At 55.6% G+C, this 22,823-nt stretch overlaps 8 protein-coding genes across 8 annotated transcripts; 4 read left to right on the plus strand and 4 right to left on the minus strand.

The window, feature by feature from the left end:
- The first annotated feature begins 128 nt into the window (after positions 1 to 128).
- On the plus strand, positions 129 to 2,360 carry B0H18DRAFT_644562 (bifunctional purine biosynthesis protein ade10). The gene is made up of 8 exons (XM_048038929.1): positions 129 to 165; positions 215 to 341; positions 392 to 468; positions 521 to 1,012; positions 1,066 to 1,299; positions 1,349 to 1,524; positions 1,577 to 1,705; positions 1,766 to 2,360. The coding sequence occupies exons 1-8, from the start codon at positions 150 to 152 to the stop codon at positions 2,321 to 2,323; spliced, it is 1,809 nt and encodes a 602-aa protein (XP_047897847.1). The 5' UTR covers positions 129 to 149; the 3' UTR covers positions 2,324 to 2,360.
- Positions 2,361 to 3,365: 1,005 nt separating this feature from the next.
- B0H18DRAFT_644556 (uncharacterized protein) lies at positions 3,366 to 5,587 on the plus strand. Its single transcript, XM_048038928.1, has 5 exons — positions 3,366 to 3,670; positions 3,731 to 4,215; positions 4,269 to 4,488; positions 4,546 to 5,319; positions 5,377 to 5,587. Exons 1-5 carry the CDS (start codon positions 3,554 to 3,556, stop codon positions 5,449 to 5,451), a joined length of 1,671 nt encoding a protein of 556 aa, XP_047897848.1. The 5' UTR covers positions 3,366 to 3,553; the 3' UTR covers positions 5,452 to 5,587.
- Positions 5,588 to 8,269: 2,682 nt separating this feature from the next.
- On the plus strand, positions 8,270 to 9,593 carry B0H18DRAFT_1115419 (velvet factor; the record flags this gene model as incomplete). Its single annotated transcript, XM_048033260.1, has 6 exons — positions 8,270 to 8,287; positions 8,345 to 8,469; positions 8,531 to 8,647; positions 8,704 to 9,229; positions 9,291 to 9,467; positions 9,522 to 9,593. 6 exons carry the CDS (start codon positions 8,270 to 8,272, stop codon positions 9,591 to 9,593), a joined length of 1,035 nt encoding a protein of 344 aa, XP_047897849.1.
- Positions 9,594 to 11,983: 2,390 nt separating this feature from the next.
- Positions 11,984 to 14,435, minus strand: B0H18DRAFT_983584 (uncharacterized protein). The gene is made up of 10 exons (XM_048044625.1): positions 14,198 to 14,435; positions 14,111 to 14,138; positions 13,960 to 14,056; positions 13,849 to 13,909; positions 13,658 to 13,789; positions 13,486 to 13,601; positions 12,996 to 13,382; positions 12,730 to 12,936; positions 12,500 to 12,675; positions 11,984 to 12,452 (listed from the first exon to the last, which is right to left on the minus strand). Exons 3-10 carry the CDS (start codon positions 14,032 to 14,034, stop codon positions 12,032 to 12,034), a joined length of 1,575 nt encoding a protein of 524 aa, XP_047897850.1. The 5' UTR covers positions 14,035 to 14,056; positions 14,111 to 14,138; positions 14,198 to 14,435; the 3' UTR covers positions 11,984 to 12,031.
- A 371-nt stretch (positions 14,436 to 14,806) lies between these two features.
- Positions 14,807 to 15,541, minus strand: B0H18DRAFT_983590 (DNL zinc finger-domain-containing protein). The gene is made up of 2 exons (XM_048044626.1): positions 15,102 to 15,541; positions 14,807 to 15,048 (listed from the first exon to the last, which is right to left on the minus strand). Exons 1-2 carry the CDS (start codon positions 15,458 to 15,460, stop codon positions 14,901 to 14,903), a joined length of 507 nt encoding a protein of 168 aa, XP_047897851.1. The 5' UTR covers positions 15,461 to 15,541; the 3' UTR covers positions 14,807 to 14,900.
- On the minus strand, positions 15,534 to 16,429 carry B0H18DRAFT_983591 (thioredoxin-like protein). Its single transcript, XM_048044627.1, has 4 exons — positions 16,322 to 16,429; positions 15,984 to 16,267; positions 15,856 to 15,926; positions 15,534 to 15,798 (listed from the first exon to the last, which is right to left on the minus strand). The coding sequence occupies exons 1-4, from the start codon at positions 16,358 to 16,360 to the stop codon at positions 15,698 to 15,700; spliced, it is 495 nt and encodes a 164-aa protein (XP_047897852.1). The 5' UTR covers positions 16,361 to 16,429; the 3' UTR covers positions 15,534 to 15,697.
- Positions 16,430 to 16,729: 300 nt separating this feature from the next.
- Positions 16,730 to 22,028, plus strand: B0H18DRAFT_1115423 (ribonuclease H-like domain-containing protein; the record flags this gene model as incomplete). The annotated part of the gene is made up of 18 exons (XM_048033261.1): positions 16,730 to 16,822; positions 16,875 to 17,061; positions 17,161 to 18,318; positions 18,372 to 18,520; positions 18,573 to 18,762; positions 18,819 to 18,986; positions 19,043 to 19,508; positions 19,563 to 19,800; positions 20,073 to 20,188; positions 20,346 to 20,379; positions 20,430 to 20,560; positions 20,648 to 20,967; positions 21,026 to 21,124; positions 21,176 to 21,348; positions 21,412 to 21,543; positions 21,621 to 21,638; positions 21,706 to 21,852; positions 21,924 to 22,028. The coding sequence occupies 18 exons, from the start codon at positions 16,730 to 16,732 to the stop codon at positions 22,026 to 22,028; spliced, it is 3,924 nt and encodes a 1,307-aa protein (XP_047897853.1).
- Positions 22,029 to 22,202: 174 nt separating this feature from the next.
- B0H18DRAFT_1115424 (uncharacterized protein) lies at positions 22,203 to 22,688 on the minus strand (the record flags this gene model as incomplete). The annotated part of the gene is made up of 1 exon (XM_048033262.1): positions 22,203 to 22,688. One exon carries the CDS (start codon positions 22,686 to 22,688, stop codon positions 22,203 to 22,205), a length of 486 nt encoding a protein of 161 aa, XP_047897854.1.
- Positions 22,689 to 22,823: the final 135 nt, after the last annotated feature.

Below are 22,823 nucleotides of genomic sequence, written 5' to 3' on the forward strand. Positions count from 1 at the left end.
CCTCCTGCGGTCGGTAAGTAAGTACTGTAGGTCGCTAGACGCCTATGCCAGTTAGGCGCTCAATAATATGGGCGCTAAAGCAATCCTGAGTGATCGAGAAAATATCGCGTCTGTGGCTGAAGACCGCTCCTCCAGCTATTCTGCCAACCATGTCTACGCCTATCGGTACGTAGTGAAGCAACCTAGGCGCACCCGACCACTGACTGTGACACAGCGCTGCTATCCGTCTACGATAAGACTGGCCTCCTCGACTTGGCTCAGGGCCTGCACACTGCGGGCGTCCGTCTGTTGGGATCTGGGGGGACAGCAAAGAAAATCAGGGATGCGGGCATTCCCATCGAGTACGTGCAACCCTATTCTAATCTGTTTCTTGACGACCATTCTCTTCAAGAGATGTTTCCGACATTACGAAGGCCCCGGAAATGCTCGGAGGCCGCGTGAAGACCTTGCATCCCGCGGTGCACGGTGGTCAGTTCTCCCTCAATTCTTACGTCCCATCGAGTCTTCATCGGCATCTTAGGCATTCTCGCACGATCCATCCCCTCTGACGAAGCCGATCTCAAGGCGCAGTCAATCTCTCCCATATCTATCGTCGTCTGCAACCTTTACCCCTTCACATCCACCATCGCACAGCCCAACTGCACACTTGCCGACGCTGTCGAGGAGATCGACATCGGCGGTGTGACCCTCCTCCGCGCTGCTGCAAAGAACCATGCACGTGTGTCAGTTCTGTCCGATCCCGCTGACTATGTGGAGTTCGTCGAGGCCTGGGGCGCCGGCAAGGGCGATATTGGCCAGGCAATGCGCAGCAAGCTCGCATTGAAGGCCTTCGAAATGACCGCAAAGTACGACGATGCCATTAGCGGCTACTTCAGGGAACAGTATGCTAGCTCGGAGCTGTCACCCGAGAAGTTAGTTGGGCCGGTGCAGCGCATGGCACTGAGGTATGGTGCGAACCCCCATCAAAAGCCTGCGCAAGCGTACGTAACAGAGCGAGAGCTGCCGTTCAAGGGTGTGTTCTGGTCAATCCAGAACCGCGTAATGACATTGATCCATGCATATCAGCACTCTGCGGCTCCCCTGGTTACATTAACCTCCTCGACGCACTTAACTCGTACGCGCTCGTGAAGGAACTCCAGGACGCGCTCAATCTACCCGCAGCGGCATCCTTCAAGCATGTGTCTCCTGCTGGCGCCGCAGTAGGCGTCGAGCTCAGCGAGACTGAGAAGAAGGTCTACGGCGTGGATGATCTCAAGGAGCCCCTAACGCCTTTGGCGTCCGCCTATGCGCGTGCTCGAGGTGAGTCGCGTCCTGCCGGTATTAATTATTATCACTGATTGCGCCGAAGGTGCTGACCGCATGTCCTCCTTCGGCGACTTCATCGCTCTTTCCGCACCATGCGACCTTGCCACTGCTCGTATCATTTCTCGTGAGGTATCTGACGGCATCGTCGCACCTGGCTACTCCCCCGAGGCGCTCGATGTCCTCTCCAAGAAAAAGGGCGGAAAGTACTGTGTTATCCAGGCACGCACGCGTTCATCTCCGTGTCGAATCATACTGACGCCGCGGTGGTTAGATTGACCCGTCCTACGTTCCAGCAGAAGTTGAGACGCGGCAGGTGTACGGGATCCACATGCAACAGAGGCGCAACGATGCCAAGGTTAGCCCCGAGCTCTTCTCTAACCTTGTCACTCAGAACAAGGAAGTAAGTCGATTCATTTCCATCTTCATATTCCTCGTGTTGATAGCAATTCGCATCGAATAGCTCCCGTCTGAAGCCCAAACGGATCTGATCGTTGCAACGCTAGCGCTGAAGTACACACAATCCAACAGCGTTTCCTATGCGTACCATGGCGCTATCATTGGCATCGGCGCCGGACAGCAATCCCGCATTCACTGCACGCGTCTCGCAGGCACGAAGGCTGACCTGTGGTGGCTCCGACACCACCCGCGTGTCCTCGCACTCCCATTCAAGAAGGGCGTGAAGCGCGCGGAGAAGGCTAACGCAATAGACCTGTTTGTCTCGGGCGAAGTGTTCGAGAGCGGTGGCAGGGAGAAGGAGCAGTGGGAGGCGCAGTTCGAGGAGGTGCCCGCGCCACTTACCGCTGAGGAGAAGAAAGAGTGGACGGGAAAGCTGGATGGCGTGGCGTGCAGCAGCGACGCGTTCTTCCCCTTCCCGGACAACGTATATCGCGCGAGGAGGAGCGGCGTGAAGTACTTGGCGGCGCCGAGTGGCAGTGTTATGGATGAGGAGTGCGTGAAGGCAGCGGATGAGCATGGAATGGTATTTGCGCACACGAACCTGCGGCTTTTCCATCACTGAGAGGTAAGGCACTGCGCATGAAAGGAAATAGCAGTATGATACAGTACATTACAATGTGAGGCAGTTGTATCTAGTCAATGTAACTGTAGTAGATATGGCGAGTACAATGTGTAGTCCTTGGCGATCATGTAAATCAAGTCGCGGATTAGTTCATGCTGCATGCGAGGTGTGCGGAGTGAGGACTGCATGCAATTCTGCGGCAAAGACGGGAAGGTTTGCTCGTCCCAAGACATCCGATACCCAGGCTTGATCCGCAGTACATGGTTTCTCTTTCAGAATGTTGCCCGCCTGTATGAGGCCTTCTCCAAAATCGCTAATCTGACGTCGCTGGGCTGTCAACTGTACCAAAGGTAGGTCAGCGGGCTGTATTCCGGAACTCACAGGCTCTGAATCACCGACTTCTTCTCTCGCCTCGGTTGTATGAGAGGAGGACGAAGCTCCAACTGAAGGGGACCATTTTGCCGTTCCCTTGCGCTTTCCTAGAACTTTAGGTGATTCGGTTTGAGAGTGACGACTCTTAGGCGGTCAGAAGTACGCGTAGCCGTGGACGATGAGTCTACCTCATTGGGAGGTGTCAAAGGGTCGTCGGGAGTATGAGAGTCTGCGACGGTCGATTCATTTTCGTCTGCAGACTCAGGCTTGCTGTCCTCGGTACGAGGAAGGTTGGTGACCGTAGCTGGCTGCGATATCTCTGCGAGCACCTGCTCACGATGGTGACCCAAGTCTGATATCCTTGTCTGCGCAGACTCGTATGTCTCGAGAAATGTAGGAGGCTGCTGTAGCGTACCACTGCCTGAGCTCAAAGCTGTCTGTAATGTCCCAGTAGCAGTCAGCACAAGGTGAGGAGGGCCCACGCCGACGACCACTGGTAGCACGCTGGTGACTAACCGGTACAGTCTCTGCTTGGCTTGCTTTCTTCCTCTTCACATATTTGCCCAAGTTTTGGATGGCTGCACGGTGCTTCCTCTTGCGCATGGGCATCCTGCGCGTAGTCACGGTATAGGGCCGTGATGGTCTGCGGCAAGAACAGCCACAGGCGCGTCTTTACTGCCGGAAGTCAGGACTCCTTTGTCGACCACCGTTACGAACATAAACCCAGTCCAGACTGCAACGGCAAGGAGCATTCCGCTGGAAGACTATACTTGCTCAGCGCTCAGCAGTGGAGGTTCGGCGTCGGAGGCTTGGACGACGTTCGTTACGGTGTGCGAAGCTATTGCTGTCTAAGAGCCAATGTCGCGATCTCTCTTCCGCACAGGCGGGTTCCGAAGGCTGGACAGTTTGCCCACAGAGATACTGGTAGAGATTCTCAGCCTCTTGGACGCGCCGGAGATCGCGACTTGTCGTCTTGTGAGTTTCTTTGGATCGCGCCCGAGGTGCACATCGGATCTCACGTTCATACATGCTCAGTTATGCAGGAGGTTTGATGACATCGTCTGTAGCAACGCACGGCTGCAGTATCCGATTCACCTCGAACTTGCCAACTGTGTCGATGACCACCCGGACCACCCATCACCAGTAGGAGTCCGGCTGAAGCGATTATTGGCACGACAAGAGGCGTGGAAGGCACAGGACTTCCGCAAGAAGCGACAATTATCCTCGTCCACGGTCTCCCATACACCGTCGGCCTCTGCATATCGTAGTGGGGTACTCGTGTTCGGAGTGTTAAACCATACCCTTCTCCATCCCGCAATTCAACCTCAGGTGGCCGATATCCTGGGCTTGATGTATATCAATGAACTGCATGTGCTCTTCCTGCACGGTGCTGGACATGACCTCGACCACCGTCGACATAGCATTGTCGACCCTGGTGGCTTCAGTGACTTCGAGCTCGAACCCTCGCAGGACCTCCTGGTACTCTGGGACAGCTATTCACCGGCGCCAGATGGTCTACGGTGCGATGACCTGCGTGCATGATCTTCTGGACCCGACACTAACTGTGCGTTAGTCTCCGCTTCCTCTCCCTTCACGAGGGGACTAGACATAAACGAGCGAAGACCTACGATATGGTCATACCAGCAACACACTTCTATCCTGTTGGAGGTCGTCCTGAGGATCTATGGATCTTCGACATGAACTCTATCCAATTAAATGGGGAGCTCGTGAGCATTTATGCGGTCGAAGGCCATCGCATTCTCGTACTCAACTGGGTGACTGGTTATAGCTGGGTTAGCACACCCGACTCTTCGTGACGGTACTTGCATCTGACTCATGTCCGCAATAAGTCGGTCCCAGGCTCTTCTTGCTGCACGCTTTCAAAGGACTGTCTGATCGTCGCCAATTGCCGTTGCAACCCTCCTCACTTCGACGTATACCGCATCACTTACTCTGTCGAGCCACCGACGATCAGCCATGTGCGCAGAACCAATCTCCCGCGGGTACAGGAAGGGGTCATGCGTAGCATTGACTGCAAACCCTCCCCGTCCTCCCATGCCTCAACGTCAGCGGTCTCCTCGGAGAAACGTGCCGTCCCGTTCTCGACAGCCCCTGACTCTGCGATGGTAGTCTTCAACTTCCGACTGCGCGTCCCAGACACGTCGCTGGCCGAACCGGACAAACAGCTCGCGCTGCTGTGTTATACTCCTGAGATCCTGTCCGCGGTCCGCAGCCATGTCCCGAAGACACCGGAACGACGACTGGGTATCAAGGTAGTCGAATGGGAGCGCTGGGGTCCGAACTCATCGTTTTTCCTCGGAGACGTGACCAACGACGACAATGTGTGGTCTTACGCGCTCTATGGCTACCGCTTGATGCTCAACGGGACCATATACGACTTCAACCCGCACACCGTCAAGTCCGCGACAACAATGGCGGAGGGACGGGAGGGTGACGGCCCGGGGAGTATGCACATATGTAAGGGCACTTCCTTCGAGGATGCGAGATGGTTCGTAGAGAAAATTCAAACAAATCGGCCGTATCTCTGGGCGCCCATCCAGGATTCGAAGGTGCCGGCGTCGACCAGTTGCTTCCTTGTGGACGAAGACATTCTTGCTCTCGAGGTGCGACTGCTCTGTCTCAATTTCGTCAGATTGTCCTCTGACGAACACTGGGTGCAGGACGCGACGGAATCAAACTCGGAGCAGGTCGTAATCACTCAGCTGACGGTTGGACCTGAGTGGGACGCTTGCTAATGGTCATGGTAGAGCTGCGGGTTTATTCTGGCGCGTAATGGGTCCCATCCGTTGTCAGCCTGTGTATGCTTTCCTCTAGGTGTTACATTGGATGGACCCGCACCTGGACGCATTTCTACCGTGCGTGTAGCGTCATGTATTGTTGAATCACTGTTTTAAACTCAACGGCATTGAAGGAATGACAAGCGCATTTGTTGCTTGTTGGCGGGTCGCTCCCTCAGAAGCCCTCCCCTACATGTGTCGACGCGTTCGTAATTTTTTGGCTGTCTATTCATATTGGCAGGTATGAACGTGGCAGTTGAAGGCGATACAGTATCCAGGCCTGGTCTATGCTTATACATGATACATAACGATAACGCCAAGGCGAGGCTGTTACAAGGGGAAGAGGGCGATAACTGGGGATGCAAGTATCAAGAGGCGAAAGCGGGCATGAAAATGGTGGCAGGAGCTCTATATAAGAATCTATGAGGGCGTGGTTAAGTGTTGCATTCATATTTCAGGGGGAAGTCGCAATGGTTGTTCAGACATTAGGAAGTCGACTTGAGAGGGGTGCGACAGTCATACTACTAGCGAGAGGAAATATTGTCAGTCGGTAAACGATAGCGTAAGGGGGCCTCATACCTCGTCCGGGGCAGCGGTGACGATCGAAGCTGTCCTTCCGGTTGAACGCTGCGCCGCATTTGCCGCACATGAAGTTTCCGCGGCCGTCACTGGACATGCAGGCAGGGGCCCGTGGGCGCTGCGCTAATGCCTGCTGGACGTCGCTACGCGGCAGAGCGTCGCCTCTCCGTCGATCATTGCTTCCGCCCGCAAGCGGTGCGAAGTCGATCAATACGCAGCTTTAGGTGCCATGAACGTGAGTTACTTCAAGGATGCCTCTAGACCTGGCTACGCACGCTTGTGATTCCTGCACCGCGCCGATCGGGTTGCTCCCGGGAAATGCGAAAGCAAACGCAGGGGAGGCGACGATATGGGACATCCTTGAATGACTTTCTTCGGCTGCTGAGGGTGTAGGTTGAGGGTGTAGATCTGATCGTTCCTTCGACATTGTTGCAGCGAGTTATATACTAGCTTCAAGCTGGTGTCGATCATCGTTGTCACCGAGCCTGGCGGACGCCACTCGATGTCCCAAACGTTTGTTGCGTACAGGGCGGCCACCTACATGCTACTGGGCAGCCGTGTCCATGGAGGTGGTCAGTGACCTGCTACAGTCATGTTTCTGGCATTTGCCTGTGGCGTCCATCGGGGACCAAGCAGTGTTAGGAACAAGAGCAATATCGCAGCGCTCTCACCTCAGCGGCCATCCCATGCTATGACGACTCGCGCTGTCTGTCGCACGGACGTTGTGCGGAATCTGCGGTTCAGTCAATAAGTGACTGGGGCCTTCCGGGAGACATTGAAAGAGATTGCTAAGGTCGGGGGCGCAGGCAACTGCGAATGCGAAGTCCAGTGTTCGTTCCGCTCACGGCATGGCCACCCCGCGATCCATAAACAGTCGCATGGTACCATCCGATGCTTGTGACCATGTGTGCGCTGCACCTACGTTCATTGGATGATTTGGCTGACCACAACGCCTCCGGAACGTGGAGTGGTGTCCCGCCGGTATGCTGTGAGCCATGCTGAAGGACATATCGGGGAGTAGCTTGAAGGGAGGCCTGTCCCAACGCCACGGACATCCAGCGTGCCTAACTGAATGATCCGACGCGATGGTTCATCGCGTCAAACTTGCCACGCACCTACCAGGCTACCTACGTTGTGGTGCAAGATGGCAGCAGGTTAGGCCATTGCCAGCCCACCCTGCGCCCGAGTGCCACGCGATGAAATATGAGCTGAGAGGAGTTTCACACCATGTAGGCGTCGAACTTCGGCCCAGCACAGACCGTTTCTCGTGGATAGTTTATAGCGAAGGACGCCAGATGATCCTACTCAGAGTGCTACTGTGACTCCTTGCTCCGAGTCGACGTAGCAACTTGAGATCTTGGCACTGGCAGTGGATCTTGCGAAGATCTTTGCCAGATCACTTTAGCGCTCGCTACCCACGTGATGATCGGCCTATCCCAGCCAATGGCGGCCAAGGGATGCCTTTGTCTGCGACACATACGCTCCCGGTCATTGACGTCGAGGCGTCGTTCAAACGATCATGCACGGTTCGTGTTTCGGGTTCAGATGCTGCATTTACACCCATATGAACCCCCAGTCCAACTGCGACCGTCTGCCAGTGCTCGTTATGAAGAGGCGGGGCATACTTACAGGGCCTACTAGCAGACACGTCACGGTCTATGACGCACGGTGGTAAGTTACTGCTAATTGACAGGACCTACGCGGTAATAATGCCCGCACATTATTGCATTGACTGTTGCCCAGACCTATTGGCATAGAGACTTCTGTTCGGTATGACGCCGTGTTGTCACTGCCTTGGGGCTCCGAGTCCGCCATGCTCCATGAGTCTGGACAGCAATGTACAGACCAAGTTGCTGCGCACGGCATATGCGTTGAATGAGCGGTGCTGCGCATACGCAGGCTCACACAGCCCCGCCCTGGGACATCCAGTATTCATCGATCATCACTTGTCCTGCTATTGGCTGTGATGCAACACATCATCATTGGAGTCAGCGAACCTCGGCATGGTGTGGCCCAGAGCAAGTGTGCGACAGTGTTACGCCGTACCGCACCGGGACATACCCGGCACATATAATGGTATATATCTAAAACCTGAAGGTGGCTGTCCGCTCACTAACAAAGGTCGCCTCACCACAACTGGTATTTGCAAGCTACGATCTTCCTCCAGCTACGCCCAGTCTCGGGACGACATACGCAGATGCCTCCAAGCCAACTCGTATGTTCCAGGCATGTCTTGTACGCAGACCAAGCTGATTGGGCCCGCCGGGTTTAGCAATTACAACAAGTCGCATTGCCTCAGATTGGAAGCCCCGCCGTATCCTTCCTTTCTGGCCCGCTGGCTAATCGGAGAATTCGGGTGCAACTTGACGAGCTACAGAAGGCTGACCTGGGGCGCAAGTAAGTGTATCAACGACTGTCAGACCACTGCCCGTGCATGTTAATACACCTCCCATCGAAGATGCGCCATCAAAGATAGACGACCGCTCGACCCCCCACCTGTTGTCCAGTTGAGGCTCTTCGAACTAGACAATGTGGACACAGTGCAGGAGACAGAGCATGAGCTGACGAATCTCAGGTGTGCCAATAGACCAATGCTTCTTCCGCCCATTGCTAATTCACCAATCCTGCAAGTGAACCCATAGCGCTGGGGTTCGTCTGTTTCGTCGATCTATACCCATTTCCAGGCGATAGCGATGCAGGTAGGACGCCTGCAGGAGGCTCTCCCGGTCCGGACCCCGAGCCGTCGGCATACTCCATGTCCAGCTTGGATTACAGCCTGTTTGGAGAGGGTGTTCTTCCGACTTCCTTCTTGGAGTCACCACCTTACCTCGCAAACGTCGCAAGTTCCAGCTCCTCACCCCCGTTAGCTATGTTCAACGATGGGGTTGACCCTATGCTAATAGGGTCGACCTCATTTATTCCACCATGTATGTCCAACTACGTACTGCCACTGCAGGGGCCTCGCAAACCTACTCACGCCCCGATTGCTCAACTGGACGAAATGGCAGAGCCTAGTCCGGACCAGATCGTAGCTTACGTCAACGGAGCCCCCCTCTTACATGGTACATGTTGTACGACGGCGTTCGTGGGTACAACATTCGTTTCCGTGTCGTGCTTTGACATTCATGGAAACCCCGTCCTCCTGGGCGTCTTCCCGGTCAGTGTTCTCCATTATGAACGTTTCTGGAACCTCCCCAGCTGACGCTCTAGTACTTCAGGATGTAGCTGTGAACGTCACAGGCACGTACTTGATCCGGTATCGGGTGGTCAACACACTCCATGCCACTTTCGAGCACAGTCGGCGCGCCGTGCTTGCGGAATGTTGGGGCGGACCCGTCGTCATCTATCCCGCGAACATGTTTCCTGGTTTGCAGGAGTCAACGGATCTGACCAAGGTATGCGAAACTGTGTCTATGTGTCCAGAACCGCTGATAGAGCCGCCATGATAGACGTTGTCGGAGCTGGGCGTGCCAGTGAACATGAGGCAAACCGAGCGGAAGAAGAGGAGAAACGGTGGCTAGTAGGTGTACACTGGAGCGGGAGCGTTGAGAAAGTGCTCCGAGTCTAGGTGTGCACTGGAGCGTTTAGCAAGTGCTCCGAATACCGGCCAGTCCACCGAGACCCAACGATATGCTGTGCGCGTTCGCTGTTTGCTTGGCTATCGTCTCCGACTTTGTATATTTATGTGCAGCTCTACCTCTTCCTATTGTCGCAAGGATGGTGAATGACTCTCGTCATCGTCGTCTACAGTGTACTAGTACTACTAAAAGCTGTATGTTGTAGGTTGTATCGATCATGTTGTCTCAGTCCGGTGGACATAAACTCGTGCAAAAAGTCACCTCAGGCCGCCTCTGCGGTGTTGTGGTCGGTCTAATACCACCACGCGTGCTAACAATTACCGGTGAGGCGTGCAGGCCACGGCCCACGGTCATCAGACCAGTGTATCAGATCCCCCTTGCACTCCGTTACCTCGTTGCGGACACATGCAGATGATCCGCCAGCCTTGGTAATGTCCCGGTCCGAGGTGTGGTACTGGGCCTCCCCGCGGCGATGTTAAACCCCGGAGGCGACAGTGGTAGAAGCCTGCGTGCCCCTGTGTGCCCCTGGATCAACGAGTCTAACGCGACGCGGGAGTAGCCGCCACCGAATCTGAGATCACAGTCCTACGCAGCCACCCCCAAGCGCCGCCTGACGGTGGCTAGTTCCTGCAGCCGTTCGACTATGCGATACGATTCGCTGCATTTCTATGCTGTAGGAGGTGCGAATATGTCGATCCTGCATTGCTGGACCTATTCATCATATCTTTTCTCCCGTGCCGAGTCATGGTCTCAAGTGACACAGCCCGTTGAACATCGCAGAGCCCTGCAGCGTTGAACGGACCCTCAACTCGGCTGCGAGGGCTGGCAAGTGGTCCGCGTTATCTCGGAGTCCGCGATAGGTGCGTCCTCCAGCTGACACCACTTGTCTCCGCGGAATCGCTCCTCAACGATGCCGGTCTTCTAGAATTACGCGTAGTGGTGAAGTATTCCACTCTTCGGCGGCATGTCCCAGAGCCACTTTATGAAGGCCGGTATCTGATGCACAGTGTATACTGACTAGATAGGGCCAGGCGATGCCTTCAAACTGCACCCAACCTTCCATGGGGATGTCTGGAAATGACCAGCAGAGCCTACCACATTTTGTCGGGCCTTTGTGCTGCGAAATACCGTCTCTCGCTCGCACGCTGCCGCGCTATGCAAATTTCGAAAGTGAGTGTACAAGGCCCACATCCGCAAAGAATGTACTCATTGTTCTTCCGTTGGCCCGCGGCCTCACAGCGTGGCGCGAATGTGTTCCATCAACGAATTCGCCACCTTTCGCGGCAACGGTAAGTCTTACTATCTGGTCCAAGGCACCGTAGGCGTTGTTTCTTTCTGGACAAACTGGTGGCCTGTGACGAAATGCCTGCGGCGGAGGCGAGGTAGGCATCATAGACGAGCCAGATCTCATGGACGAGCGGGTGAAAAGGAAGAGGCCGGCTTCTGCATTCCCAGTCACTAACGGTTTCAGCCATCGAGTGTCCTCTGGTATGCAGGCGAGCGGAGAGAGCATATATAAAATGCCTTCGTACTGCAATGGATCCTCAACAATCCGAACGAAGCCAGCATCCGACAGAAACCGCAGTCTCAAACAAACATGCCTTTCCCCGTCTCCAACGCACCTCTCGCATTGAACTTCACCGTAGAGCAAGATGCACTCGAGTCTCTCCAGGCTTTCCATGTGTAAGTCCATTCCACCTAGAGTGCATGTTGGCGTGAATAATCTGACGAACTGCCTTACCAGCCCTCACTATGCGGCGGTCGACATGTCCCCGCTGACCAGCGGAGAAGCCTCGCGCGAACGCACACACCCGCCATTCGGCACGAGTGTGGCGGCCCAGCAGTGGATGTGTCCTGCCTGTGGAACAGTATTTACACGAGAGGACGCCTTTAGGCGTCACATGAGTGAACACCATTAAAGGTTTGTCGGTTGCTCGACAGACATAGTCACTGCGCTCATGTCTTCTTCAAATCGATCTAGTACATTCATGCCACAACCTTCTCTGAACTCCCTGCAGATTCAACTCTGCTCTCGCATCTCGTCATATAGATTATTGTACCCTTGTTTTCCATCTTTTCGGTGTCATTCCTGCTTTCGTTTGATCCCTTGCTAGAACCTACTAGAGTTGTCGCTGTAACTGATTATCCCACCAATCCTATTTGCTGCTGATTCGTCGTTGACACTATGTATCTCGCTCTACTTGTGTAGCCTTACAATTTCATAGAACGCTGTGATCGCAATCATTGCATGAATCCGGTTGATGTTGGTTATCCGGGAGTTGTTACCCGCCAATTCGAGGTTATGATCAAACTACTGAGGAGCCTTACTGATGTCGGGGGTGCCGTACAAATTAAGCATGCATTAGAGCCGTGTAAGCATATCACAGCAACAAGTCCAGGTCACTGTCTATCATTTGGACATCTACGAGACCTCCACCAAGCGGATGACCGAGGTCATTGCGAGACACCATAACTGTCATGAGATGTTCGCTCATATACGTCACTTGCATGCTTCGTTTGTGCCTATCCTTTTCCTCGTCCAAGTGCACGATCGGTGGTCGGTGCTGAGAGTGCGAGCGCAACGTGAGTGCGCCTACAAAAGAGTCCGGAAGTCGGACGGTGGAACGAGCATGTGAGTTTGACGCAGATAGAGTGAGGTTGTGAGACTCGGGTGCGACAGGGTACGTGACGCTGAGCGGTGCATTGCTAGTATGGAACATTGTCTTGTACCTCGGCGGTTCCACGCCCTCAAGGAGTTCCGTCATGGAGCGGGCGAGCAGGTTTACGCTTGCTTCGACGGGCCTTTACGGAATAAATAAGCAAGCAACATGCGCAGACTTGTGACTTACCCGTAGACGGTGGTCACTAGCAACGTCGGTATCACGGACGATTCATTCGCGACAAGGTCAGCGTTGATGGTAACGGCGCCGTTGTGAGCATATAGGTCGATCTGATGCGCCGATTTGAAAGACCCGCTAATGCCCCCGTTCCAGTTTTGTACGCGCACGCTGTTTGCATGCAGTGACTGTGGTGATGTTAGCTAATAGATACAGTGAAGCCGCGTGTTCGAGCGACTTACATTGATGCGGATGTTCCTGTCCATGGATTTCAGGAAAACCGAGTCAAACCTGACGCGATCGTCCATGTCAACAAGGAAGTCGAAGCTGAACATGGTGGCGGAAATATTGGGCAGGAGTAGAGGCGGCGAAGTGGTCCAGCTTGGGGCGGGTTGATGAACTGTGATATCAAATGCTGTCCGGTTGCGGGCAGATCTGTCAGTGTTCTGCTAGAAGTCAGCGTTGTTGCTCGTACACGAGAGATGGTGATGGTATCCAGCAGACATACGGTGGAAATTACGACTCCTTCTGATACATAGCCTGCCTCCGTCAGATGAGGCGCGGTTTGGCAAATCGTTGCTGCTTGCTCGAATGCCAGCCAATCGTCCGAAAATGCCGTGACATCGACCGTAATGTGTCGTTCAGACGCCATGTCTGCGTGGTCTTGGAAACCGGTATCATTATCAAGGACGAAGCGGATAGACCCCTGGGTCCCGAGTGCATCGAACGTCAGTGTCCGAGAGCTTGATAGAAACTTGAAGGTCGTTCGGGCTGCCTGGGGATACAGCTTGTCGCCATGGCTATACGTCCTGTGCTCGGCCTGTAGCACAAAATTGGCAGAACCGACGCAGCGTGGTTTGGGATGATTGGTGCGAGGTGGGAAAGCTTCACGCATCTAGCAACACTATGAGCTGTGTTTGACCTCCATGACGAATGAGAATGCCCATACCAGGAATCCCAGAACGGTTCAATGCCCACAAAGAGGACAGCCACATCACAAGTATGAGTAGAGCGACGACCGTTGCCCACCGTCGCCGGTGGGGAGCCCTGTTCTCGTGATGAGTAGCATCACGCTCGACTTCGGCTGAGTCGCTGAAGGGTGCCTCTTTGTCGTCTACCGGCGCGCAGCCCTACGTCAGCTGCATGTATCGCCAGTCTGGAGAAGTATACCTTGGAGACGTTGAGGGGACCTAATCCTACTCCTTCTCCGGAACCGGAATGCATCGTCGGTGACATCCAAATCGCCTCTCCCAGAGATGCCGGCGAGGAGAGTTCCCATGTGCCTGTATGTCCTATTCCAACCTGAATTGCGTCGAGCATCAGCAAGTCATCCCCCGAGTCAGAAGCGTGAAGGTAGTTACGCGAGAGAGGAGCTTTAAGCATACGCACGGAATGGCTGGGCAGAGAGCAGCGGTTGCCCGACTATTAAGACTGCTTGAATCAACGATACTGCGTGAATGCTATGCACTCACATCGACATCTGTCTCTGTCTCTGTCGAATCCAGAGTCGGCGTTCTCATGGTACGCAATGGCGTCGAGAGCCGCATAAGCACCGATGCTTCTTCAAATCTTACCGGATCTCTCCATTGAGCATTGCATGGCGGCACATGGGCGAATATGTACGTTACACGGACTCGTCGACGCGCACATCCTATTCAATATAACGATGACCACAATGAGCCGAATATAAGTATATTGTGGAACACGCACCTCTGCACTTAGTAGGGACCTATTGGCTTACCGCCTGTGTGAAGTTGCGTACAGAATGGTGGACTTCGCTATCAAAGACGGATGATGAGCGGGAATACATCGCGCTTCGCAAATACATCTGGCAACTGTCAGCCCTATCGTATTCTCAAATGGCGCCTTATGAAAAGAACTCACCTGGCCCCGGCACCTATATGGTATGAAGGAACCTGCGGAAAGAGTTCGATATCGCAGTAAGTACTACTAAGCTCGGGCCTGTCGGTCAGGCGACAAAGTGTGGAGGCCATGTGCACTACATACTGTTCGTTTCAGAGACTTGGATCCGAGTCCGAATGAAGCCCAATCCGTCGGTCCGGCTCTGAATGCAAAGTTGAACGTCGTTTGAGGCTCAGGACAAGTCCATTTCTGAGATTGAATAGGGGGCATTAGCGTGAGCAGGCGTACCGACCAATCGCACAGGACAACCTAAGTGCCTCTGTTAGAATGTGTCTTTTGGCTGTTCTCTCAACAGCATTTTACTTAGATCGAGCAGCGGCCACTGGCCCCTCATTCGAAGGCCTTCGTGATTGGGGTGCTCCAAGGACCGACTCTGCTGACGCTCACAGGACGAGCTTTATGAGCACAACGTTGACAACATAGCTTTCGAACTCAATCTAGCAAGAGAAAATAACGTAGGTTGTTACAAGGCATGAGACTGGCAGGACGGTTACTCCGAATACTCAAGTACACCGTCATCGTTCACCACACCACGCCTGACCTTCTCTCCCTTCGCATGCATCAGGTCCTCGACGGTTTTCAGCTTCCCGTCCTCTGTGCTCTCCTTGAACCACCCAAGATGGTCTGCTATGAGGTGCCTGACATATTGCCTCTATGAGCATAAATTCGACGCAAACACAATGCGACGCACCGATTCTTGCACCCCGGACATTGGACAATGACTATACCCTTCTCATAGCTCCGTTTCGTGAACATATGCGATGACCGCATGCCGCACGCCGTCACCATACATGTGAAGGTCAAAGAGAGACGGGGGTCCTCTGTCTTGAACGTCACCTCATTACTAGACTCCGGGGGCTTAGAGCCCGAAGACGACGAGGCCGCATCGTCTGCTCTTGGTAGTGCGGATGAGAAGAACCGCTGAGAGCGGAGTGACGCTGCCTGGGGCGCAGCAAATCGCCAATGCGGAGGTACGTGGAAGCCGGGACGGATTGTCGACGTGAAAGATGAGCCCATAGAGCGCTGCACACAAGACCGTAGTGCGCTCATGTTGTCGTGCGTGTCGGAGAGGAGCTCAACCCAGTGTAAAAAGCGGCGAGGATGGTCAACGTTTCAAACGAGAGCTCTGTGCAATTAAGCGCCAATGCGACACCAGCTGACACATGCAGTCGGGCGCTTCAGGTGAACTGGCATGCTCATCATGCAGGGGAGCATCCGATAAATTACAAGAGTGAGTCGGGGTGAGTATATTACAGTAAATGCATTGTAAGTAAGGAGCACAATGGTTTATCCAGAAGACGACGTTGTAGCGGACTGTGCTTCCTCCAGGAGCGGCGGAATGACGCCCTTCTTCAGCAGCAAGTCCTCGAACTCCCCAGACTGGTGCACTGCACGATAACGGCAGCTCAATACAGAAACTGCAGAAGATGTGGAAGATGACATACTACTCAGGAGAATGTCGCATCCGCCGACAAATTCGCCGTCGACGTATAGCTGCGGGATTGTTGGCCAGTCCCTAGCCGGAAATTCACTCGGTCGTACGATCGCCAGGCAGGGTTGGGATGGGACTCACGAGAACTCCTTGATACCAGTTCGCAGCTCCTGATCCTCCAGGACGTTGAACGTCTTGATCTTCTCCGGGGCCACACCGTGCAGGCCGAGCACTTGGATGGCTGCCCGGGAGAAGCCGCACATGGGTGCGTCCGGCGTACCCTTCATGAACAGCACGACCGGAGTAGACTTCACGGCCGACTGGATTTTGGTCCTCGCATCGTCAGAGAGGAAACGCCTTGCGAGTGCAAGTCTAGGAGATGAGAATGCTGGTGAGGCAGCGGAAGTACGGAGACTCGACGAGAGCTACGGGCCCAGCTGTCAGTGCATTGCGCATGCGGTGGTCAGTGATACACCTACGCCTGAACGGAGTGAAGAGCGGAACATGTTGAGAGACATCGTGGAGGTTCCGGCCAGAGGACTCGGGGCTGCGAGGGTCGCTTTTGAAAGGCTGCTGCTGAGCAATCGGGAGCAAGTCGTTGGCGACTCCAGCGGCCTTGCATCGGGCAGGACGCGGTCTCGTGATTGCGGCCCGGGTTAGGGTCGGGCTGTCCAATCATGGCAGGAGCGTTATTCAACCGGTAATCCCGTGGATTCCCGGGAACCTCCGAATCGCTGCCACAAATGAGGAGACGCGCTTTCAGTCTCCGATTGAAGACGCGTCGCGTCTGAGGCGCGTCGTTTGCACTCACCTTCAACACCGCGTCTCCAAGTTACACCTTCTCTACATCACCTGCGCTCAGACTACGCGTGCGATACCGCTCATCAATGGCTGACAGGTCAAGGCGCGAGCGTAAATCGAAACTTGACAAGCTTGCCGAATACAAACGCGCGCGCGAGGGAGGGGGTCGCACATGGAAGGTACGTCCATACGCGTCATTCGGGATGAATCGCAGTTTAACGCGTTCTTTAGGAGGAGAAAGATGTTGAGCTATATGATGAGGTCTCTGAAGACCAATACAAGTCCATTGTACGAGGGCGACTGGCGAAGGATGATTTCGTAGTCGACGACGGCGTGCAGGGATACATGGATAACGGAGTGGACGACTTCGAGGAAGTGGAGGAGCAACAGGAAAGTGAGGATGAGCATCGGGCGAAAGGTGAGTGTGGCGTTCTCAATCTGGATATGTCTGTTGTTCCGGGCCAGGAGTGTTGGGGAGCACGTTTGGTGTCTGTATGATGCTCACACTATCACATAGGCAAGAATCGAAAAGCGGCACCCAAAGCGAAAGCAAAGGGGAAACCGAAAGCACCACCTCCTGCCGTCACACCTTCTCTGAGCTCATATCGGCCAAAAGCGTCAGAAGAACAGGAGGCTGATCTTATGACGTCCTTGTTTGATTTGATGGACAAAAGTGCCGACCAGATCATCCAACCTACAAAGTCTCGAAAGCGGAAGCCGGTGCCTGAGCCAGACTACAGGGAGGCTAGTTCCTCGCCTACACCCTATGCGCGTCCACGTCCCGCCGTTCACTCGTATCGCGGCAGCTTTGCGGATGTGGCTGGCTCATCCTCCGACGGAATACTTGACGATGGACCCAACTTCGATGATGCTTCGAGCGACGATCTCATGCTCAGTCCCAAGAAGAAGCTCAAAACCGACAACGAGGCCATCGCGCCGGCTATCGAGCGCATGAGCCAGATGGAGGTGTACAGCGCCAGCAGCGGGACAGAGGACTGTGATTCCTCCTTCGACGACATAAACATGAACGACTTCATGGACATTGACGACGCCGAGCTCAATGGCGAAGCCAGCAAGCCTATCCCTCAGGCCAAAGGATCTGCGAAGACGGAGATCGACGTGGAGTCCAAGCCCCTCCTTCCGATTCACGGCAAATTGAATGCACAGACGAAGAAGAAACAGGACGAGACGCCTTCCTGGCTCTCCGTCTACGAGTCATTACAGACGACCACTGATGATTCACTCGGTCAGGCGTCTGCTTCCCGCAGTTCAGCCAGCCATGGCGACGTTTCTGTCCTCGAGGAGGACGGATCGCTCCGTTTCTTCTGGATCGACTACCTGGAGCACGAGGGCAAGGTGTACTTCGTCGGTAAAACACAAGACAAGGTCTCGAAGGCCTGGTACTCGTGCTGTGTGACCGTCGAGAATTTGCAGCGGAATCTCTTTCTGTTGCCGCGGGAGCGCCGCATGGAGGAAGACGAGGAGACCGGAAAGCTGTACGAGACAGACGTCAAGCCCGAGATGAGCGACGTCTACGCTGACTTCGACCGAATCCGCAAAGCAATGAACATCAAGGCCTGGAAGGGCAAGGCCGTCAAACGGAACTATGCGTTTGGCGAGAATGACATTCCGAGGGGTGAGAACGACTGGTTGAAGGTCGTGTATGGCTTCGACGGTATGCAGCTCCCCAGTAGACGGGCCGACGAGACTGACTTCGACCTTTATCAGAGCCCCAAATTCATAGCTCGGTGTGCAGTCCGAATATTGCCAAGATCATGGGGACGAGCACGAGTGCATTTGAGCTGCTAGTGCTCAAGCGTAAAATTATGGGTCCGTGCTGGCTTCAGGTCAAGAAACCCCAGCTCGACCACAAAGGGGTTCGTGCTTCGGCCTATATTTGCACATGTTCTGTCTAATCGAGCAACGCAGGTTTCCTGGTGCAAAGTGGAGGCTACGGTATCGGACCCCAAGGATTTTCAACCCATTTCAGACAGAGACCCTACCGCGCCCAAAGCGAACCCGCCACTAACCGTCATGAGCCTGAGCATTCGGACGATTGTCAACCACAAGGAGAACAATCGGGAGATTGTCTGTGCGACAGTCAGGATATGGTCAAACAGTGAGTTATTCTGTTCGCCATATCACTCAGGACTGCTGAGCTCCATCGTCCTCCAGTCGATCTGGACGATCCAACACCACCCGAATCGCTTCCTTGTACTGTACGAACCTTCGTGCGACCCTTGGATCGCTTCCCACCGAATTTTGAAGTCCGTGCAGGCAAGAATGGCAAAGGCGTCATCTCCCCGATGAAGAACGAGCGGATGTTGCTCAACAGTCTCCTCGGTACGATGCATCCATTCTCAATGGCAAGATTAGTGATTAAGCACCTGAACATGCAGCCACCGTTTATAAGGCAGATCCCGATATCATTGTTGGGCACGAAGTCTTGGGTGTCTCGCTGGACGTTTTGCTCCATCGCATGCGTGACTTGAAGGCGGATCACTGGTCAAGAATCGGTCGCTTCCGCCGCTCGAAATGGCCCAGTATAGGACGACAGGGCACGAACCTCAAGTTCATGAACGGCCGACTGCTCTGCGACCTGGCGAGCGACAGCGCTAAGGGCATGATCTCATCGACGACTTGGTCACTTACGGAGATGTGCAAGACGCATCTCAAGAGTGACAGGCAGGATATCGATCCTGACGACACTGCTAGCTTCTTTGACAGCAGCGTCAGCTCACCCGAGCGGTTGCTGACCTTTGTCCGGCATTGTGAGCTCGACGCGCACTATCAGATGGCTCTCGCGGCGAAGGTTCAAATTCTGCCGCTGACGAGGCAGCTCACGAACCTGGCCGGAAACTCCTGGTACTTTTGGCGTATCCTTCACCGGAACCTGCGGAAGCTAAATTATGCCTGTAGGAACAAAACACTCAATGGTGGTCGTGCAGAGCGTAACGAGTACATCTTGCTCCACGAGTTCCATCAGCGGAAGTACATCTGCCCTGACAAGACATGGGGTAAGAAGGCCGCAGCGGCTGAGAAGGAGACTCGTGACGACGATGCGGAGGGCGGCAAGACTACGAAGAGCAAGCGAGACAAGTATAAGGGCGGTCTCGTCTTCGAGCCGAAGCGTGGGCTCTGGGACAAGTTCATCCTCGTCATGGACTTCAACTCGCTCTACCCGAGATCATCCAGGAGTACAACATGACTTACGACGGTCGACCGGGTGGATGATGGGCGGCGAGGAGAAGATCCCAGAGCCTCCGAGTTCCGACATCGCACAGGGTATCCTTCCTCGTCTTATTGCACTTTGGTTGCCCGACGGAGACAAGTGAAGAGCATGATGAAGGACCGGACGCCACGCAGGCCAGTTGCTCCAAGTAATATTCATTCACGTTGACCAACTTTTCTCTGACATTCTCTCGGCAGTGGGACATCAAGCAGATGGCGCTGAAGCTGACGGCCAACAGTATGTACGGGTGTCTCGGTTTCGAGTACTCGAGGTTCTACGCCGACCCTGGCTGCCTTGACGACCTTCAAGGGCCGTGAGATCCTTACCCATACTCGCGAACTCGCGAAAGCCTACAACTCGATGTGCGCCGCGCTTTTATTGCCCCCTCCGCTGTGATGCTGAACAGCTTCTAGGTCGTCTACGGAGACACTGATCGGTCTTTGTCAACTCCAACGTGACTGACCTGGCAGAAGCGCTGAAATCTCGGCTGCGTTCAAGAAGACGGTCAACGACAGGTACAAGCTCCTTGAGATGACCTGGATGGTGTCTTCCAGCGGCTGCTGCTTCTGCAAAAGAAGAAGTACGCTGCTATCAAAGTGGAGGACGGTACAAGGACGTCGACAGAAATCAAGGGTCTGGACATGAAGCGCAGAGAATACTCCGCACTGTCCAAGAACGTTTCTCAGTGAGCCTGCCTCGCGTGACGTCGAGTGCTTGATCACTGACAAAACCCTCACGCAGATACGTCCTGACCAGATCCTCTCCGGGGAAGCGACCGAGTCGTCGTCGAGAAGATCCACGAGTACCTCACCACCGTCGGGGAGGACGTGCGCGCGGGCAAGGTCAAGCTCGACGACTTCATCATCTTCAAGCGGCTCGGGAAGAACCCGGAGGACTACCCCGACGCGAAGAGCCAGCCGCACGTCCAGGTCGCGCTGCGCATGAAGGCGCGCGGCGGCACCGCGCGCTCGGGCGACGTCATCCCGTACGTGTTCTGCCTGGGCGAGAACGGCGAGTCGGCCAAGTCGGCGCAGGCGGATAAGGCGAAGCACCCCGATGAGGTCCGCAAGACGGGGTCCGGGCTTAAGACCGGTGAGGCGCGATGTGTGATGGGCTCGTTGGGCGGGCGTGGACTGACGACGCTGGACAGACTATGAATACTACCTCTCGCAGCAGATCCTCCCGCCCGTAGAACGTCTCTGCGAGCCGATCGAGGGCACGGACCGGGCGCGGCTAGCGGAATGTCTCGGTGAGTTGTCACCGTCAGTTGAGTGTTGGTTGTGCTCACTTGCGTCGGCAGGACTGGATGCGAGCCGGTACCGTACATCGACCACCGAGTCCGAAGAGAGGCAGTTCAGCACGCTCGACTCTTTGATGTCGGACGCGGAGCGGTACAAGGACGCAGAGCCGTTCGTGGTCCGGTGTCGCTCGTGCCAGGGGCACGTCGCGTTCGAGCCCATCTCCGACCGCGAGGTGAGCAGCCCCCATCCCCTGACGCCCCACTCATAGTCCATTCCATGCTGACATCGCTCCCAGAACTCGCTCCTCCTGTCGGCGGGCCCGACGTGCCCCGCCTGCAAGACGGCGCTGCGCACGGCGAGCCTGCAGACGCAGCTGGAGACGCAGATCCGCGCGCGGGTCGCGCGGTACTACGAGGGTGGACGGTGTGTGAGGACCCGACGTGCGGGCACCGGACGCGGATGATGGGCGTGTACGGGCGGCGGTGCCTCCGGCCGGGGTGCCAGGGGCACGTCGCGTTCGAGGTGCGTTTTGCTCTCTTCGCTCCGACGCTACGCGGAGCTGACGTGAATTTGTGGTGCCGCGAACCAGTACTCGGACGCGCAGCTGTACACGCAGCTCCGGTATTACGCGTCGCTGTTCAGCCCGGAGGGGGCGCTCAAGGCGTGTGGCGCTGCGAAGCAGAAGCAGGGTGCGCATCATCTTCCGCTGATTGTGCCGCGCGTGTATGGTGCTGACGTGCGTCTTTGTGTCGGTTCGGGTGCGGTCCGGCTGCTGCAGAGGAGGTGGGGACGCTGGTGATGATGCAGGCGGAGTTCTTGCGCGTCATGGGCGCGACGGTGGACAAGTATCTCGACCAGAGCGGCCGGCGGTGGGTGAACCTGACTGGGCTGTTTTCATTCATGAAGATCTAGGTTGCGTGCATAGGGGAGTGGTGTGCGTCCAGGCGTAAACTCATACTTAGATGGTCTCGCGCATACCCGCATCGCATCGGCATTGTATTAGGCTCGCACGTACTTAGCACTGACTCACTGCATTGTTGTAACTCTATCAAGATGACCATCCTAATGGTAGTAATCCTAGCGCGGTCACGAGCTTTTTGGAGAGTTGTGCCCGTCAAGCGGGCGCGTCGTAGCATACGCGCGTCGGTAATACAGCAACGGAACCGCGCCCAACCCGTCATCTCCATCCTCCCCCTCCCCAAGCCTCGGGACCTCCTCCACCCTCGTCACGAGCGCAATGAACAGCTCACTCGCGACGCCCTCGCCGTCCCACGTCCTCCCGCCGCCCTGCGGGCCCGAGTCGCGCGCCCGGAGCGAGTCGAGGTCGTGGAGGGGCCAGCTCCCGGCGACGAGGCGGCAGGAGAGCGCGCCGAGCGCGCCGGCGAGGACGGGGAGGCCCTCCGCGGAGAGCGCGTGGGGCGTGTGGGCGAACGGGTCCGGGTGGAGGTCCGGCCGCGCGAAGCGCGCGGCGACGGCGGGCTGGGCGGCGGAGAGGATGTTGATGACCAGTTGCGCGGGGAGGGGTGGGGCGGCAGGAGGGGCGGCGTGCGCGGCGCTGAGGGAGGTGGCCATCCGGGAGGGGATGCGGAGGGAGAAGGCGACGAGCGGGTGCGGGTCGAGCGCGATGGAGGTGAAGGAGGAGAGGGTCGCGCCGTGGAAGCGGGCGTGTGGGGGGAGGGTGCGTCTTCGGGCGCGCAGAGCGGGCGG

Source organism: Fomitopsis serialis (genome assembly GCF_022376445.1).
Source record: "Fomitopsis serialis strain Sig1Antser10 chromosome Unknown B0H18scaffold_8, whole genome shotgun sequence".
Taxonomy (NCBI): Eukaryota; Fungi; Basidiomycota; class Agaricomycetes; order Polyporales; family Fomitopsidaceae; genus Fomitopsis; species Fomitopsis serialis.